The sequence below is a fragment of the Gigantopelta aegis genome, chromosome 13 (assembly GCF_016097555.1).
Source record: "Gigantopelta aegis isolate Gae_Host chromosome 13, Gae_host_genome, whole genome shotgun sequence".
Taxonomy (NCBI): domain Eukaryota; kingdom Metazoa; phylum Mollusca; class Gastropoda; order Neomphalida; family Peltospiridae; genus Gigantopelta; species Gigantopelta aegis.
Window position 1 is genome coordinate 26,152,063 of NC_054711.1, and position 21,087 is coordinate 26,173,149.

General features: G+C 36.5%; 1 protein-coding gene across 3 annotated transcripts in view; it reads right to left on the reverse strand.

Moving 5' to 3' along the window:
* The window catches only part of LOC121387729 (mutS protein homolog 4-like), a 53,792-nt gene that overhangs the window by 16,699 nt on the left and 16,006 nt on the right, over nt 1–21,087 (reverse strand). For all 3 annotated transcript variants that reach the window (XM_041518926.1, XM_041518925.1, XM_041518924.1), the window contains exons 8-16: nt 20,452–20,573; nt 14,216–14,359; nt 13,402–13,673; nt 11,890–12,009; nt 10,986–10,998; nt 9,024–9,077; nt 6,895–7,079; nt 4,049–4,061; nt 670–715 (exon numbers count right to left, since the gene is read on the reverse strand). In XM_041518926.1, coding sequence (XP_041374860.1) covers nt 670–715; nt 4,049–4,061; nt 6,895–7,079; nt 9,024–9,077; nt 10,986–10,998; nt 11,890–12,009; nt 13,402–13,673; nt 14,216–14,359; nt 20,452–20,573 — 969 coding nt within the window. The remainder of the gene's footprint in view (nt 1–669; nt 716–4,048; nt 4,062–6,894; nt 7,080–9,023; nt 9,078–10,985; nt 10,999–11,889; nt 12,010–13,401; nt 13,674–14,215; nt 14,360–20,451; nt 20,574–21,087) is intronic.

The window sequence follows — 21,087 nt, forward strand, 5'->3', positions numbered from 1 at the left end:
CCCTTTCTCAATATATATGTGGTCCTCAACCATATAACCATAAATACAAAGTGTTGAGTGTGTCATTAAATAAAACATTTCCTTCCTTCCTAAGCACTCTACCACCAAGATGCATCCTGCATCCACCCCTCAAATACCACCAACAACTGACCTAGGCTGTGAAAAACTTGCAAACACAGATGTACATTTAAAGGATGTGTGTGCTAGGCTACCCAAAACTATAAAACACTGATGTATATTGAAGGGAGGAGGGTGAAAGGCCTTGGAAGACTGAGGAACATGTCAGTGGTGAAGGAAGGAAAGGAAGGAAATGTTTTATTTAACGACGCACTCAACACATTTTATTTACAGTTATATGGCATTAGACATATGGTTAAGGACCATACAGATATTGAGAGAGGAAACCCGCTGTTGCCACTTCGTGGGCTACTCTTTTCGATAAGCAGCAAGGGATCTTTTATATGCACCATCCCACAGACAGGGTAGCTCATACCACAGCCTTTGATATACCCGTCATGGTGCACTGACAGGGATCGATCCCACACTGACCGCGCATCGAGCGAGCGCTGTACCACTGGGCTGCATTCCGCCCCTGTCAGTGGTGAAGTGCATACAATGCTCTGAGATGTCTTTAAAATCTGTTACTTGTTGTGAAATAAACAAACTCACATGTTTGTCATTAAATAAATCTCTTGAAGCGATTCTTTTGTACGATCTGTAATGACAAGCAACAAGAAACCAATACTGGTTCTATAAAGAAAGGAAATATAATTATGTTTTCATTATATTCTGCTACCAACAATTGCATTTACATATCCCCTCCAACACACACAGAAACAACAACAAAGAAAACCCTCACAAAACCCCCAAACAAACAACAAAAAACAAACAGAAACAACAAAAAACCCATAAAAAAACAACAACAAAAAACAACAGAAAAACAACAGAAAAACAAACATTCACTGAATAATTATTACGTCACTATTCTTCCAGCTATTCAAAACTTTAAAATATGATGCACCAGTTATGCTGTTGTGCATTGAAAAGACTATCATAAGTTTATAGTCGTATTGCAAAGTTTTTGATAAATAAAATATTTTTACATTATTAGACTACAATATACAGTCAAATCCGTCATGGTTGACAAAGATGTTCAACTCGTCGTTTGTCATGCCAGTTGGTGGTAATGGTTCCGCTTCTTTTTCTTCAGTTTCTACTCTTGTCATCAATGGAAAACCCACCTTTCTTAAAACAGTTTACCACCACTGTGCTCAGTTTCACATTTCTCCAAGCTTTTGTTAACATATAGATAGCGTCCAACAAGTTGAGTTTCTTTGCAAGCTCGTTTGCTGTAATGTCTGCTGTTCCATCGATGTCTTCAATTATTTTATTCACCACTTGAGATCGATAATGACCCTTCAAATTCCGGATAATTCCCTGGTTGCAAGGTTGAATGAGTGACGTCGTTTTTGGAGGCAGAAACATCATGTTCATGTTTTCTAACTTATCAGTTGGAAGATGCGCAGTGCAGTTATCCACTAACAAGACCACTTTTCTTCCTTGCAATTTCAATTTTACCCATCATCCTTACATTTTTGCTGTTTCTATATGTCACTGGAAGGCCCTTTTTACCTCGGAAACACCTGGGATCTTTACTTTTACCGATGACAAGAAGTTTTCATTTGTCCGTCTGTCATGTTGCATGCTACAAGAACAGTTACTCTATCCATCGCCTTTTTGCTACCACTAACCTGGTCTTTCTTGGCTTCCAGCATTCCATCAGGTAGTGCTCTGTAATAGAGTCCCATCTTGTCAGCGTTGTAGATATCCTCCACCTTGTACTTCTGCAGAATTTCAGGAAGGACTGTCTTCGACCAGTTGTCAGCAGCTGCGACATCCGCATCCTTTTTCTCGCCGTGAAGTTTCTTGTAGACAATTGTATTTCTTTCTTTCCACCGGGAGAGTCATCCACTTGTTGGATTAAAATCGTCTATATTCATCTTCTCTGCCAGATTGTTTGCTTTTGCAGCTACCATAATATTGGGCCCGATATTGGAATGTCTTTTTGTCTGGTGACGGAAAACCATTCTGATAAGGCCTTCTCCACATTGACTGCTTTTCCCGTTCTGTCTTTTTCATTCTGGGTTAGCGTTGGCGAGATACTGGGCACATATCTCGTCATGCATGCTGGATATTCATGAAACTTGTGGTTGTGAACATCCAAGTTTCTTTGCAATCTCTGCCTGTGGAGTTTTTTTAATTAGCAATTGCACCGCGTCGTATTTATGAGCCAAAGATAAATCATTTTGTTTCCGTTTATTTGCCATGTTGACATTGTGAAAAAAATATACTCTTGTCAGTATTTATAGCCAAAGCATGATTAATCCAACTTGCTAAGAAAATCTCCTACAACTTACCTTTTGTCGGCATTTAACGATTAAAACAGTAATCACCATAATTGGTCACCCCAGTGCCTCACAGTGTGAGCTACAGAGGAAAAATCACGTGATCAAAAGGTCCCGCTAAAAATAACACTAGCGGGTAACGGCTTTTGTTTGTTACTGTCGTCAACAATTCATAAAGAAAAAAATCTGACAAGTGTTTATTTATGGATTAAATATACACTGCTTCAAAAATGGCTAACATGAGATTAAGGGATGCCTGCTTACAAAACGCATGTGGCCGCCAACAAGGTGGAAAAGACCGGCTTTGATTCTTGATTGTCCCCCATTGTCTCGGCAATTGGGTCACATTTGAGATGAATCTCGGAGTTCATGGAATAATTACAATATAATTAGAAAAGGTACTGATTAATAACGAGGCTCATTTCAAGTTTACATGTTTTATCTGTTGGGTTGAAATTCTTCAAAATGGTGACCATGGATGAGAACTGGTTAATTTATTTTATTGCCTCCAGAGGTCATCGATAACAGGGGAAATAATAGTCATAATTCCTCTGCCCGCAACAGGGATGTGAGAGGGGCTGGAACAAAAAAGCTTACTGTGGCCAGGGTCCAGGGGCTGTTCAAGGGCCCCTGAAGGAAAATTGTTGTGTCCAACCCCTGGAACTGCCAAAAATTGCATTCAATGCTAACACATCTAAACTGGCTATAACTTATAATATAAGGCACACATCATAAACTTGAAACTGTGAAAACATGCAAATGAACCTTGTGTGGTCAACAATATTGAACATCATGTTGTTGGGTTTTTTGACGAAATGGAAAAGCGCATTTCCGTGTAGCTCTCACATCCCTGCCACTAACAACCCTGGTCGAGTTGCTAGTACTCTCTTGCACTTGCCAAGTGCGGGCAGTCCCAACCCTGGTCGAGTTGCTAGTACTCTCTTGCACTTGCCAAGTGCGGGCAGTCCCAACCCTGGTCGAGTTGCTAGTACTCTCTTGCACTTGCCAAGTGCGGGCAGTCCCAACCCTGGTCGAGTTGCTAGTACTCTCTTGCACTTGCCAAGTGCGGGCAGTCCCAACCCTGGTCGAGTTGCTAGTACTCTCTTGCACTTGCCAAGTGCGGGCAGTCCCAACCCTTTCCTGTCCTGGATGAAGGAGCAGGAGTAAGTTGACACCTGCGCCCATGACAGGCGTGCGCTACAACAGCTGACTGAATGTGCACATTAAGCCCTATGACCTGACCTCATAATTTCTCAGTTGTCATAGATTGTAGTAATATAAGGGGTGGGAATTGGTGAACTGTAAAAAAAGAGGAAATCTAGAGGGGTCCCGGAAATTCTGGAGGAAATTACGGACGATTAAAATGTGAGGAAACGCAATGTTCCATGAGAGGAAAACAGCTGATCCAAGGAGAATTCCCACCCCTGAACATACAATATTAATGAACAATTTTTTGCTTACAAACCACTGACCCTCGATATCTAGTTGATCATGGCATCAATTGCTAACCATGCTTTTAATCATGTATAATTAGATATCATTTTTTGATCATCATGTCCTAAGTATAACCCGATCTACACGGACTGTTTTCATCTCACACTGATGAAACACAAAAACCAGAACACAAAAATCACAACACTTACCATTCAGTTGAATCTGAAATATATAGGGACATTTTATATATTTTTAAAAATAAGTTTGTTTGGATGAACACTACCACTATATATATATATATATATACACACACACACACACGTATACAGCAAATTGCAGGGCTTGAAATTAATAAATTGTCTCCCATGGCAATTTTTTTTTAAACATTGCTGTGGGTGAAATGGCCTATCAGCTGACGGCAATTTTGAGCCTGTCTTTGGCAAAAAAAATTAAACACCAGCCGTATACATTTTGCCATTGATGAGGAGCTTTACAGGCGGTACACAATTGATGCTTCCGACCTACAGCAATTTATATCTCAATGACAGCATTTCCAATCGGTCTCGTTGTTAAGTTCAATTTTCAAAATCCAAAGTTCTATATATTTTGTAAAAAAAAAAAAATCTATAATGAATTGCATTAAACTACCATTTTATTACAAGTTTAACACTGAAACCAGAAAGACGTAATTATAACGCAAAAGCTTTAAACTACGTGACGTCATTGTGTGTGCTTTGCATATTTAGTACCTACAAGGTGATAGGTTTGTTGCCGTCAAATCATCCAATGGTAGTGTACGTTAAACCAATGCATGATCATTTCTGAGTGAGAAATTATGATTTTTATTTTCCCCGTTATGAGTGCCTGCTGGGGTATTAAAATCCTGTACACACGTTTTTTTAAAAGCTCTTTATACCGGCCAATTGCATAAATGAAAGGAAACTTTTTGAAGCTGTATACTATAGCTAGTACAGCATAGCGAAATTGTTAACAGTGATTAGGTTAATGCAGAACTTATATGAAAGTAAAAAAAAAGGTTTTTAAGTAACTGAAGCTGTACTAGCTAGTACAGCATAGTGAAATTGTTAACAGTGATTAGATTAATGCAGAACTTATATATAAGTTATATGAAAGTTAAAAAAAGGTTTTTAAAGTAACTGCAGCTGTACTAGCTAGTACAGCATAGTGAAATTGTTAACAGTTATTAGATTAATGCAGAACTTATATGAAAGTTAAAAAAAGGTTTTTGAAGTAACTGAAGCTGTACTAGCTAATACTGAAACGAAACCCTGAGTTCACTTGAAATCATGTGACTCGGTGTTTACAAAAATGATAAATTTCCACGCCAGGTCCGGCCACCCCTTTCGGTTGTGGACTTCCAAAAGGTTCTACAACTTAATACATTTTATAATAATGGTTTGTCCAGTAATCTAACGACCTGCCACAAGGTTAACCAAAACACAACAATTTTAAAACATTTATTCAACACAAAGACAAAGAGCTCTTAACAAAATACTGTGGACATTTGACAAGTTATACGATAATATTACCATGAGATTTCCGACAAATATACTTATTTGAAAGTTCCATACCAAATAAAACACCGGTCTACATGAAAAACTTATAATATCGGTAATTTAGGCTACAACTCCTATTACAAATAAAATAGTCCCTATCAGAAACTATCAATTTGATTTGAAAGATGATTTACACCAAAATCCCAAAACTACAATTCTTCCATGTTACAATTAATTTCCGCAACAGCCCCTATTACAAATGTGAATATCCCACATAGAAATTCAACAATTGGTTTGAAAGCCGAATTATCACGGATTTCACTACACCTCCCAAACCTCAAACAAACATATCGGAAAACAAATAACTAAAATTTATCTGCATGTTTAGAAATAATATTTCCAAGAAAAATAAATGACGTGCACCCCCATGCACAACCAACAAAATGACAACAATTCTTTTACTAACAATGTACAACGATTAACCACATAGCCAGTAATAAAGCATATGGAAACGGAGAGAGAGAGAGAAAGAAACTCTAAAATCTAGGCTTTAACACACCCCTAAAACATTAATTTACCCAAACCATAATAACTTACGTGTTGACCCTATGAAAACACATCAGAAAGTAAAGTTCCAAGTTTGACCACACGGGCAACATGAGGACGAAATTGTATCTCATTGGTTCATCCCAAATAAACAATCATATAAAAATTATTACCCATAACAATTACGCCTAAAATTCACCAAAATATTCTATTATTACTACAATAGTGTATCCACTTAACAAAATAAAAAAATTAATTAAAAGAAAATACAAATAAAAATATATATTTCACTTCCTGTTAAATTACCGTAAAACCTTTAAATATTACCCTACTTAAAATTTTATCTTAATAACAATGAATTCCATGTTTTTATCCCAGCAATATTATTCAGTTAGTATATAGTGATTAGTATAGTTAATACAGAAGAAATAGAGAATATAACAAAATAAAATTACAACTAAAAAAAGAAACTAGGACAGAAAAGTTAAATGGATAAAAACATGGTTCATTACAATACAGCATAGCGAAGTTGTTAACAGTGATTAGGTTAATGCAGAACTTATATCAAAGTTAAAAAAAGTTTTTTGAAGTAACTGAAGCTGTACTAGCTAGTACAGCATAGCGGAATTGTTAACAGTGATTAGGTTAATGCAGAACTTATATCAAAGTTAAAAAAAGTTTTTTGAAGTAACTGAAGCTGTACTAGCTAGTACAGCATAGCGAAGTTGTTAACAGTGATTAGGTTAATGCAGAACTTATATGAAAGTTAAAAAAAGGTTTTTGAAGTAACTCAGAAGCTGTACTAGCTAATACAGCATAGCAAAATTGTTAACAGTGATTAGATTAATGCAGAACTTATATGAAAGTTAAAAAAAGGTTTTTGAAGTAACTGAAGCTGTACTAGCTAGTACAGCATAGCGAAATTGTTAACAGTGATTAGGTTAATGCAAAACTTATATGAAAGTTAAAAAAAGGTTTTTTAAGTAACTGACCAGGTCAGTTGTTGTGAAGCTGAGTGTACTTTTGAACTTGGTAACTTTAAGGAAAACTCCGGGCAGATTTTCCTCTGAATGTTGTTCCGAGCCACCACAGTAGAGCTGTATGTAGAAATTGCGAGCCGTACTGAACCCAGTTCGAAGAGGAAGGTTGTACTGTTCACCCAGCTGTTTGACAACTCCTGTCAAAAATTGTACTAACATCAATGAAAACAGATGAGCAAATTAAGAACGCGAATACTTGTTCAACCTTCTCACTATTGGATTAATTTTTATAGAAAAAAAAACAAGGTCGAGGGGATACAAATTTATAAATTTTAACTACATATTTTTACTTAAATGTTTTATATATGAAGAGTTTAGGCGGAAAACGCGATATATCCATTTTTCATTTTCAGTAAAAATTGTTTTTTTAATTGGCGTATATCGCGTTTTAATATTTTAAAAAACGGGATTTACCCAACACAACTTCATAAGGATGAATAACGTTTTACAGCAAATCGGCGGGCCTACGATTAGCCCTTACTAACATACAATAATGGCTTTAACTAAAAACTAGCATGAAAATGGTTTATATCGCGTTTTGCACCTGAACTCTTCATATAAATACATAAAATAATGTTCATCAGTGTTTTTCTAATTTTATATCTGGTCAGTGCCATGTGTAAAACGGCAGGAAATGTAAATGAGAGAATTTACTGTATATGGTATACAGCGTGTCAGCTTGCGTGACATTGAGAGATATACTGGCCATTGGCGGCATCGTGGTTAGGCCATCGGTCTACAGGCTGGTAGGTACTAGGTTTGGATCCCAGTCGAGGTATGGGATTTTTAATCCAGATACCGACTCCAAACCCTGAGTGAGTGCTCCGCAAGGCTCAATGGGTAGGTGTAAACCACTTGCACTGACCAGTGATCTATAACTGGTTCAACAAAGGCCATGGTTTGTGCTATCCTGCCTGTGGGAAGTGCAAATAAAAGATCCCTTGCTGCCGATCGGAAATAGTAGCCCATGTAGTGGCGACAGCGGGTTTCCTCTCAAAATCTGTGTGGTCCTTAACCATATGTCTGACGCCATATAACCGTAAATAAAATGTGTTGAGTGCATCGTTAAATAAAACATTTCTTTCTTTCTTTCTTTGAGAGATATATCTCGCCTGCAGTAGTCAGAAGGTTAATGACATGCAACTCAGCACATTATAAACTCCAAACATTTGAATGACCAGACATTCATTGAAAAGTTAAAGTTTGTTTTTGTTTAACGACACTGCTAGAGCACATGGATTAATTAATGTCAAACATTTGGTAATTCTCACACGTAGTCATCAGAGGAAACCCGCTACATTTTCCCCACAGACAGGAAAGCACAATTCATGACCTTAGAACAGTTGTGGTGCACTGTTTGGAATGAGAAAAAATCCAATCAGTTGAATGGATCCACCAAGGTGATTCGATCTTATGATGCAAGCTGGCAAATCAGGCGAGGACTCAACCGACTGAGCTAAATTAACCCGTCGCGAGACATACACTGAATACATATAAGCACTGATATTATAAACAGGACATGTATTTAATGTGAAATTGCAGTCGTTCAAAATGCTCTGTTAGTTAGAAACATCTTACAGATTTGGGGCAGGATGTAGCCCAGAGCTAAATTAAGCACTCGCTTGATGCGTGGTCAGTCTAAGATCGATCCCCATCGGTGGGCCCACTGGGCTATTTCTCATTCCAGCCAGTGCACCACGAATGGTATATCAAAGGCTGTGGTATGTACTACCCTACAGTGTATCTGTGGGATGATATATATAAAAGATCACATGCTGATAATCGAAAAGAGTAGCCCATGAAGCAGCGACAGCGGGTTTCCTCTCTCAATATCTGTGTGGTCCTTAACTGTATGTCTGACGCCATATAACCGTAAATAATATGTGCTGATGTGGTCGTTAAATAAAACATTTCCTTCTTCTTACAAAGTTATAAGGCAGGTAATTCAAGCTCCAAAGAGCTACTTCGGCACTTGTTTAAATATGTCACTAAAAGCTTTTCACTGACTATCACTTTTGTCGTTTCTGTAGATTTATATATTTGATGTTTATGCATATAATAAAAAGTAAAATGTCACTCACCAACAATATCATCCACAATTTCTGTGTATGTTCTCCTGGCTAGGTCAAGAAGACCTAAAGAGAATGAATAAAAACGATTTCAACTCTCTGTGTGTGCGCGCGTGTGATGTGTATGTGTATGTGTGTGTTGTGTGGGTGGATGTATGTGTGCGTGATGTGTGTGTGTGTGTGTGTGTGTGTGTGTCTGTATGTGAGAATGTGTTTGTGTGTGTACATGTGTGAGAGAATGTTTGTGTGTGTGTATACCACTTTGAAACAAGTTACAGATGTAGTTGAAATTTGTGATTTCCAGCTTACTGCATTATGATTAAAGTTTGCAGAACATATATGTTGATCATGTGGAATTTTGAAACCAAAATTGATTTTGAGTAAATAAATATATAAATTGTATAACTAAAATTGTGGCAATGTTACATATCAAGATGAATTAATGCATTGATGATGAATATCAATATAAAAATTCAAAAGTTGAATAAAAACATTGTAAAAAAAACCCACATATATATTTAAAACTTAGAATCAAATTCTGTATCTCTTAAAATTTCCAAAATAAGTTCAGGACAGAAGCCATATCATTCTACCACATCTTTTCTACCAAATACATGTTTTCTTGTTAATTGGTTTATGATGACTGCACTAAATTTCACCAAAATGTGACGCACCATTATATAACCAATGATAATCAAGGTTTCTGCCAGAGGGTATGGATAAAATCATGCAAATTAATGAATATATACTTATAATTTAGACACAGATTATACTAGTTAAGTAAGAAAACTGCTGTTTAATACTTGGCAAAGAGCACAATTTGTACATTTCAAAACCATAAGCAATTAATTAAAAGAAGAACCTATGGTCTGTTTTGTTTTCAATATGTTCCCTCAAATTATTTTCTGGCAGAAAGCCTGATAATAATAATAATAGTTTATTACATACACGTGTATTCAATCTTACTATAGTGATAAAGACATTTTCAAACTGTGTAATAAATTTATCTTGTATTACACATATGTGCAATCTGCACTGGAACTTGTAAATGGGGAATTCTCTTTTTATGTTTACTGGCGTTAATACTTTTTATTACTGACATCATATGTCTGATTTACAAATTATGTTACATCGTTACAAGATTGCCACAGAGTATGATTCTTAATGTTACGTTAATCCATGAAAGGAGGATGATTAACATATTTTAGAAAGTGTTGTTACAACAGTAAATTAAAAAATGCTTTTGTATAAAAATAAAAGAAGGTACATGTATGTAATAAATACAGAACCTCACATACGTTGTTTTTGCTTCCTATTTATTCTACTCATTTTGTGCAAGAACATACCACTCGATCGCTACGTGGTCTCATGGTATATATAGAGCATTCATCACAAGTATTTTTTAATATGGAAAATATCAACCGAGTCTGTGTTAATCGGTATTTGTCGAGGCTCTGCCGAGACAAATACAAATTAACTACACGAGGTTGATATTTTATATATTAAAAATCACGAGTAGCGAATTCTATTTCTCCTATAACACTTCTAAAATAGCATTGTAATTCAATTTTTAGTAAATCACAGTACTATAAAGTCGCCGCCATCGCTAATGTGACGTCACCACAATTAGTCTGACATCACATATTTTAATTAAATCTTTGAAAACGTTATGCTCAAGTATACAGGTCTCGTTGGCTTGTAAACACACAGCAACACATTACATAAGAGACCCTGCAAATTTGCATACTATTATTAACCGGGTTAATAAACTAAATTATCATATGAGTTTATGACATGGATATCATGAGTATAAGTTACAGGATAAATTCTTGTGTAAAATAAACTAGTGCAATAAATAGGAAGCGGAAACAACATATATGTGAAGTTCTGTATATTTCTGACATGATCGACAACATATCACAGCTGTATACATGCAATTGCATATTTGTATTATTATTGCTAAAACTAACTTACCATTTACTTTTGGCTGAAAATAAACACAAAGGGAGGTGAAATAGTAAGTGAAATATTAAATACAGTTGTTACTATTTATGTTTCTGACATCTAAAGGAAATATGTACATTACATGTAAATGTGCTAATTTATCAACTATTGATTTTTTTTATTGTACCAGCATATCAAACACATATCTGGAAAAATATGGCGTCAACTAAGCTAGATATTTTAGCGTTTTGTATATAGCCTCACTAAATTTACTAATATTTTATGCTCACAAACATTGCCTGATTTATAGTACTTTAAAACTGAAATTTGACATAATCTTTATCTAATAGTTTCCCAATTAAAATACATGTCAAAATAATGTATCAGGGTTTCTGCCAGAGGGTAAACCTTTAACCTTTTAACAAAATGAATTACTCTTTTTATTAATGTTTGATTTTCTTAACCCTAACCCTAAGCTTAATCCATTTTCTTTCTGGGGGAGGCCCCCCACACCCTGCTAACTGTGGTTGCATTCAATTCCATAGCGCCATATCCAAAAAATTATTTCTGGCAGAAACACTGTGTATGTATGTATGTATGTATGTATATGTGTGCCAATGGCATAGCCAGCATGAGGCAGACGTGGCAACCGAAAAGAAGGGGGGGGGGGGGGGGGGGGGACATGTAAAATTCACAATCAATATTTACCAAATAATCATCATTTGAATGTTGGTAATTCAGTATTAGGATCACCCCAAAATTAATATCAATTTTAATAAGTCCAGCTGATGGTCGCACAATCGGGGTTTCATTGTATATACAAAATTATTTATATGACATACACCACTAGAGCACAATGAATACTTAATCACACTATCTTAACGATCCTGTATTTGGGTTTTGTGAACACAGAATATGTGTAATGATACAACACCTTGACTGCAAAGCACTTCTGTGTCCTCATGTTGAGAGCTCCCTTTTGGTACTTGGTGTCTTCATGGATAACACTGTTAATACTCTTTATCATGGCATCAAACCGGCTGTCCTCCAGTGACTGAATAACAAACACACCAACAATCTAATTAAAATTAGCTCCACTGGTTAATTACCATTACCTGTGGATCTAACAGCACCCCGTTGGAGCTCATATGTCCAGCTGACCTTTCATTCGACCAATCAAAACCTAACTTGCAAAATCATGTCAGTGATTTGAAAGAATTTGAAAACATACGGGATTATGCCAGTAGAGCTAATTTTAATCAGATTGACACACCAACGAAAGGTAAGATCAATGAATATAAGCTGCACAGAATCTAATCATTTATATTGGGTCATTAATCAGGTCAACAGTCTGCATATGTGACTGAATGCCTTTAACAAAGATGATGAAAATATTAGAATATCTACATGTAATTTACCTTGCAATAAAATGGAAGGAAGAAGGAAATGTTTTATTTAATGACGCACTCAACACATTGTATTTACGGTTAAATGGCGTCGGACATATGGTTAAGGAGAGAGGAAACCCGCTGTCGCCACTTCATGGGCTACTCTTTTCGATTAGCAGCAAGGGATCTTTTATATGCACCGTCCCACAGACAGGGTAGTACATACCACGGCCTTTTATATACCAGTTGTGGTGCACTGGCTGGAACGAGAAATAGCCCAATGGGCCCATCGACAGGGATCGATCCCAGACTGACCGCACAGCGAGCGAGTGCTGTACCACTGGGCTAAGTCCCGCCCCGGGTCATTAATTAGGTCAACAGTCAGCATATAACTGAATGCCTTTAACAACGATGATGAAAATATTAGAATATCTACATGTAATTTACCTTGCAATAAGCTTGCAAAGATGTTTCAGGTATTGTATTTTCACAAATACATGTATCTATTTTACCATATATTGCTGTGTATTAGCCATCTTTTGAAGTCTAGAAATACTTTCCAAAAGAAGAGGCAACAAACTGGTGCATAAAATCCTGATCGAAAACACTCCCAACCACAAAATTATAAATTTTGATCAGACCCTTAAAGCCTTTCAAAGCTTATATGTAACAATAACTTGTGCACAGTATAAATAAAACACCCCATCATGCAATAGTATGTACTTTTTTGTTCTTGAATGCATTATAAGTTTGATGTATGAAATAAAACAATTTACTTATTTAAATTACTGTCATTTCAATGGTAAAAATGTGTTCTTTCCAACTGTCCATAAACCAAAATGGCGACCATAATGTTGTAAGCATCGTTTTCTTATTATGGTTTGTATTACACAATTATTTATTTCTAAACCGACTAATTTTTTTAACTGCACACAAAAATGGTCGTGTTTTTTTTATATTGCCAAAACACTTTTACTTTTCTTCTTGTGTCAAACCAAACCGAAATTATTTACAAAAAAGCATTTCTATAGAAGAATAGGACGGACTATATAGTTTACCTTACAATAAGCTTTAAGCAGTGGATTTTCACAATCTTTGAGAAATTCCAGCAGTGGTGCGACTAGTTCCAGAGTGTGCTTCAGATAAATTATGTTGGTGATTTTTGAATCGGACGTTTTCACCGATTCCTGTTTCGGAATTTGAACGCAAAGAGAAATTAGATGATCTATGTCGATAAAACGCCCAATAACTGACTGCAGGTTATAAAAGATTTGTTCCTTCTCAGTTAGTTCAACAACAATTTCTTGCCTCGTGTTAATGGTTTCCAAGTCTGAAAAATAAAAATAGAAATATTTTAAAAGACTACAATTAAAATTGAGCTATTTCAATATATCCACACACACACACACACACAGACACACACACACAGACACACACACACACACACACACAGGCCTTTGAATTTCACAGTAATGGCTGTTTCCGGTACTGTGTTGGTAGTGTGTCAGTAAAATAACTGAACCGAAATTTAATTTCCAATGATTAATTATTATATCGAATACAACTATTCAACGAAAATGACATATATATATATATAATTGTTTTGTTTTTTAAAATTAGTTATCTAATATCACACTTACTGCAATTGTGAGATATATTTCTATTTCTTATCTAGCCCACAGCACAGCTTTCAAAACTGTGTCCCAGTACATTAATAAAATTTGTATTCTTCATGCTGACATGGGTCTCACTAACCCTCTTGCCGAGAACTTTAAAATAAAAACATTTCTCAAAGGGATACAGTGTAAGCTGAGACTTGCGTACAGTGTATGTTGATGTTTTTACTACTCTTATACAATAAAGACTGCTTACCACAAGGAGGTTGTAGAATATTTGATCTCAGTAACCTGGCTCCCCCTGGTGTTTTAGTGTAGTTCAGAATTCCATATAGAGTATGCTCACTTTTTGGATCTCGCAGATTCTGCAACAACTCCAGGTTCTTAGAAGTAAATGCATCTAAAATCAACAAGGGTGTGGCAGGGCTTAGATAAATAGGAAGGAAATGTTTTATTTAACGATGCACTATACACATTTTATTTACGGTTATATGGCGTCAGACATATGGTTAAAGACCACACAGGTATTGACAGAGAAAACCTGCTGTCACCACTTCATGGACTACTCTTTTTGATTAGCAGCAAGGGATCTTTTATATGCACCATCCCACAGACAGGATAGTACATACCACAGCCTTTGTTACACTGGCTGGAATGAGAAATAGCCCAATAGGCCCACTGGCGGGGATCGATCCCACACCGACTGCGCATCGAGCGAGCGCTGTACCACTGGGCTATGTCCCGCCCTTTTTAAGGTAATGGAAACATAATGCCATATAACTCTGAAAGTTTTAATGGAATGATTATATATTATCATTCAAGTTGAAGGTAATAGCATAACGTAATCACTGATGTGCATTTCTACATGGTTGTTTGATTAATGAGGTTAGCAGAGGTCAAAAGGTCACCATTTGGTTTTACCAACGCGTAAAATCTGAGCCATTTTCTTTGGTCAAACATCTCTCTTATTTCATTTCATTTCAACTTATTTTCGTGCTTATATCCAATTAAGGTTCAAGCACGCTGTCCTGGGCACACACCTCAGCTATCTGGGCTGTCTGTCCAGGACAGTAGGTTAATTGTTAGTTGGTTAGTAGTTAGTGAGAGAGAAGAGGGTGTAGTGGCCTTACACCTACCCATTGAGCCCTTAAGAACTCGCTCTGGGTTGGAGCCGGTACCGGGCTGCGAACCTGTACCTACCAGCCTGTAGTCCGATGGCTTAACCACTACGCCACCGAGGCCAGTTTCTCTCTTATTTCTATAAAATCTGGTTATCAAAGTCTTTTAAACAGTTTTTGTATACTTCTAGGCAAATAGAAAAGGAAAACAACAGGTTTAGTTAACTGGTTGCGACATAAAATATATCATATGGCACGATTTTTGTGATAAGGAGGTTTGTCAGACTTTCCGATACTTAAGGGTAGGGGAAACATAATGCCATATAAATATAAAAGTTTTAATGGTAGGTTGTAGCATGAAGTAATGATTGATGTGCATTGCTACGTGTACATGATTGGTTGATCAATTAGGTCAGCAGAGGTCAAAAGGTCATATAAAATTAGTAAAACCTTGAAAGATATGGAATGAACATCTTCGTTCAAATAGGTTCCACATTATAAGGTTTTTGTAAGATAGAGTTTCTTTTTCACCAACTTCAATGCTAGAGATAGAAAAAGTCAGGGAAAAGAATTCATTGCATTATCCATGTTGATGGTAAAACATCCAATTCCAGGTGCATCCCAGTCACCAAAGAAGCCACTTTTACATTCTGAAGGGGACAAATGAGCAAGCGCAAGTGGTATATGATTGTTTTGCAGTGAAGGGTCAAGGAACAAATACAATTATTGATATTTTGGGGCATCACTTGCCCTGTGGAAAGGCAGTAAAGATTATCATGTCATCAAAAGGATTCCTGGTCTTTGTTATCCAGGCTAACAACTTCTAAGATCCGAGTTGACTGTTATGATTCCTCTCCTTATGCGTATCATTATCCTTCAACAGACTGTAACCGGCCTCGGTGGCGTTGTGGTTAGACCATCGGTCAACAGGCTGGTAGGTACTGGGTTCGGATCCCAGTCGAGGCATGGGATTTTTAATCCAGATACCGACTCCAAACCCTGAGTGAGTGCTCCGCAAGGCTCAATGGGTTGGTGTAAACCACTTGCACCGACCAGTGATCCATAACTGGTTCAACAAAGGCCATGGTTTGTGCTATCCTGCCTGTGGGAAGCGCAAATAAAACATCCCTTGCTGCTAATCGAAAGAGTAGCCATGAAGTGACAACAGTGGGTTTCCTCTCAAAATCTGTGTGGTCCTTAACCATATGTCTGATGCCATATAACCATAAATAAAATGTGTTGAGTGCGTCGTTAAATAAAACATTTCTTTCTTTCTTTCAACAGACTGTATACTTGGATGGGTGCTGTCCATGTTCAGAATGTCCAACTGCCATCGTGCCATGCACCTGAAGAGCCTTGGATTACACCAAAGCTGAGGCGATAAAGGGTTTGCCCAAAATAAGTATGCCCCCAAAAGGCAAAGCAAATATTTGTACACACATGATAACCCAAAAGCAATGGAATGCTAACCTGTAATTAGATTTAAATGTGTTTCTGAATACGTACAACTCTTTAACACCTATTCATAACATTACTGCACTAAAAATACTTTGTTAAAGGAAATCTTTTATTTAATGACACACTCAACACATTCTATTTATGGTTATATGGCGTCAAACATATGGTTAAGGACCACACAGATATTGAGAGAGGAAACCCGCTGTCGCCACTTCATGGGCTACTCTTTCCATTTAGCAGCAAGGGATCTTTTATATGCACCATCCCACAGACAGGGTAGTACATACCACGGCCTTTGATGTACCAGTCGTGGTGTACTGGCTGGAATGAGAAATAGCCCAATGGACCCACTGACGGGGATCGATCCCAGACCAACCGTGCATCGAGCAGGTGCTTTACCACTGGGCTACATCCCGCCCCCCAAAATAAAAATACCTTGGTGTGCTCAAAACAAACAAAAAGTCTTCAATGTCCCTAACTGCGTTATGCTTGGTTCGCGCAATTAACATCCAATTTGTTGTCATCTGCTTGTTGTTCATTTGTGAGGTTTTCTTCACAGTTAGTGAAGACTTCCATTAACAATAAAGTTCAGACAAGTAAGTATCTAAATACAAAACTTTACAAACCCCTAAAACCATTAAGTTTACTATAGTCTGTCCCATCCTTCTACAATTTAAGCATTTTTTATTAATAATTTCAGTTTGGTTTGATGCAAGAAGACAAGTAAAAGTGTTTTGGAAATAAGACATAAATACTATTTTTGTGTCCAATTTACAAAACAATCGGCTGAGAAATAAATAACATGTAGTAAATTTCATAGTATGAAAAAAGGCGTTCTCTGTGGACCTGACTAAGTCGTTTTTGTTTATTCCTAAAAATTACCGATATCGGACCCTATTGACTCGTAGAAATTGACTTACAATGGAGGAAGATGATTAAAATTTGGTGCTTGTCACATGACCTCATACGTGCCAGATCAACTAAGCCAAATCATTTAATGTTGATGACTTTTAAGCCCCCTATTCAGAGACGGATCGGGGGGGGGGGGGGAGCCGAGCCAGGGACCCGGGCCTCCCTAAATTTTGCGATAGTTATAACTTTATTATATATTAATTTTAATTTTTTTAAGATCCCCTTCCAAACCTCCCCAAAGTTCCCTTGGCATTCCACCTCATGCCATTGCAGCTGGGCCTCCCTAAATGGATTTTCTGGATCCGCCACTGCTATTGTTAGAATTTTTTTCAGTTATTATATATTCGATCTGCAAAAGGTATGCTACATTTTTGTGTCCGACTGTAGTGAATAGTAGACAAATAATCCATTGGTAACAATTGTAAATAATTGTATAAATTATATTAATTAAGAATCAACTCATTAGAAAATTTATATTTTACAATCTATTCACTGGTATGAACGTAATGCCTATACTGTAGATCTGTATTGACATTAAGTTTTAGCGATGGGTGTTGGTAAAACACGGACCGGACCAGAACGTCCACTGTGCATAGTTTAGAAACATATATTTTATCATGTAGCTGTTTTTAAAAACTGAAAATGTTGAACCGCACATGTGCGGAAATGTAAATTTTCTAAATGCTAAACGCAGTTAGAAACTACAAGATCCAACGTCCTTTTCCTGTTTAAGAGGTTAACTTTATCATAAAGAAGTTAAAAGCATACCGAAAATGTATTATCAAGTTGTAGTCAAATATTGGAAAATTACATTACATATGTTTTCATTTCCAATAAAGGCTATTTAAATTTTATTGTTAAAAACATTGAAAATCCTGCATTAAAATAGCTTTTTAGTTAAAAGGACAGAGTTAACTCTTTTGAATAATGATGCAGTTCGTATGATTTATTTCTTGAATATAGTGACCTAATTTGTTTGATTTGCTGTATAGTGTATGTACTGAAAACATTAGAATGACATCACGTTTAAGGCGTCCTCGTTTTCTGATAAAATTTAACGTAGAGTTTTGCAGCACTTGTTATTGGGAATAAAAGTACACAGTAAAATAGATTTTGAGCCTTAATATAAGCACGGAAATAACTACATAAATTAATGAATGAATAAATCTTTAATTTAATATTTAAACAAAATTAAAATTATGTGTCTTAATTTAGTATATTTTTTAAACTGTCTGACCGGCCATATCTTATCAATACAGAAACACACAATTATTCTAATAGGCCTTTAATAGTTGTAGGCTAAAGAAAACCCCCCAGAAAAAAAACATTTAAGGAAATATTAATTACATACATGTACATGTACTTTTGCTAACAAGTAGTGGTAGTCTCAAGAATAATTTAGTGTTTTAAGGATACAGTCTTGAATGTCATTGGTGTCACCTTTTTTGTCACTGGTGTTACGCAAGAATATTTTAGCTGTCATTTCTCAAGAAATTTTATTTTGAAATTTAAATTGTTTATTTAGGAAAGCATACCTTCTACCTTTATGAAATTTATTTTGAAGGACTCCGTATTTTTAAATATTTAAAACAGCCATAGTGTATAATTTACTGGTATGTCACATATAGAATATCCATGTGGAAATGCACAATTACACCCTTGGATAGTTTTCAATTCTAAAATTATTCCATATATGTTATTAGGGACACCCAAATAACACATCCATGTGTTCTTGATCACTATAAACCAATTGAATCACACTGCTGAACTACCCCACTTGTCCGGTAACACCAATGACATAATGAGCTTGTTCATAGAGTAACATGTGTCTGCACGTGCAGGCCGATTACAGTTCTGCATGGCCAGATATAATTTAATGTTTCTTTGTTAATCTAGTTTCCAAAAGTTAACAATAAAAATTTATATCTTTTAATTGTTTTATCTTATGCTGAAATGATAGTATGTCTTATGGTGAAATGATAGTACACCTTCCCATGATGCTGACAAGATGATTAACTCATTTGTGTATAATTCATCATATAATGGGTTCTGGCACTAACCCCTCGACATGTTTAGTGGAGGCTGGTACAAGGAATAGGTGGTCAACTAGGTTTTCTTTTGTTATCATGGCCATATATAGGAGCACACATGCCTATAGCTAAATCAATGCTTCAAATTTTATGCAAGCTTCGGTGCAATTTCAGGATTTCTTGTCTCTAAAGCCCTGTGACATCACAAAAAGTTATCTTTCTATGGTGACAGATTGCAAAATCTTGTCCCATTTCTCACTGCCCATTAAATGAGTAACAATGAGTAATCTCAAAATACATGTATGTGTACATGTGTGTACGTGTGTGTGTACATGTGTGTACATGTGTGTACACGTGTGTGTACGTGTGTGTGTACATGTGTGTGTGTACGTGTGTGTCCACGTGTGTGTGTATATACATGTGTATATACGTGTGTGTGTATATACATGTGTATATACGTGTGTGTGTACGTGTGTGTGCACGTGTGTGTGCACATGTGTGTGTATGTGTGTGTGTACATGTGTGTATATACGTGTGTGTACATGTGTGTGTACGTGTGTGTGTACGTGTGTGTGTACATGTGTGTGTACATGTGTGTGTACATGTGTGTGTACATGTGTGTGTGTACATGTGTGTGTGTACATGTGTGTGTGTACATGTGTGTGTACATGTGTGTGTGTACATGTGTGTTTACATGTGTGTGTTTACATGTGTGTGTACATGTGTGTGTACATGTGTGTGTGTGTACATGTGTGTGTGTGTACATGTGTGTGTGTACATGTGTGTGTACATGTGTGTGTGTACACGTGTGTACATGTGTGTGTAAATACATGTATGTATACATGTGTGTGTACGTGTGTGTGTACATGTGTGTACACGTGTGTGTGTGTACATGTGTGTGTACATGTGTGTGTGTACATGTGTGTGTACATGTGTGTGTGTACATGTGTGTGTACATGTGTGTAGGATCTCACCTATCATTGTCGTGTGTTCACTTCCCTTGAAGACAACTTTCAGTGATGATGGGGCAAACACGATGTTCTGAATAAACTCTACATACTTCAGCAGAGCAGCTGTGGCAGCCAGGCAATAGTATCTAAACAGAAAGCAATACTTGTGCAATGTAGCTGCTTTGACACCTCAGACATTGTTTAATATTCAGAAAGCAATACTTGTGCAATGTAGTTGCTTCGAGACCTCAGACATTGTTTAATATTCAGAAAGCAATACTTGTGCAATGTAGTTGCTTTGACACCCCAGACATTGTTTAATATTGGTGTCGACCTATAACATATATGGTGATATAGTGACATTTCATTGTACAACTGGTTATATATATATATATATATATATATATATATACTCTTCAAAAGAAGAAACGCAAAACCACATTGTCGTAACATTTGGAGAATTGATTTAATTATTGAATGGTGAGTCCAATAATTACCAAATGTTGCAGGATTGTTCACAATTCACTCTAGTCCATTGTGAGTAAGTGATAGGACACACCACCAAGGTCAAGGTCATCTGGAGTCAATACCTGGTGGGCTCCATGTGTGTTGACAACTGCCTGGCACCGCCTGCCCATTGAAGCAACCAGAGTACGGATG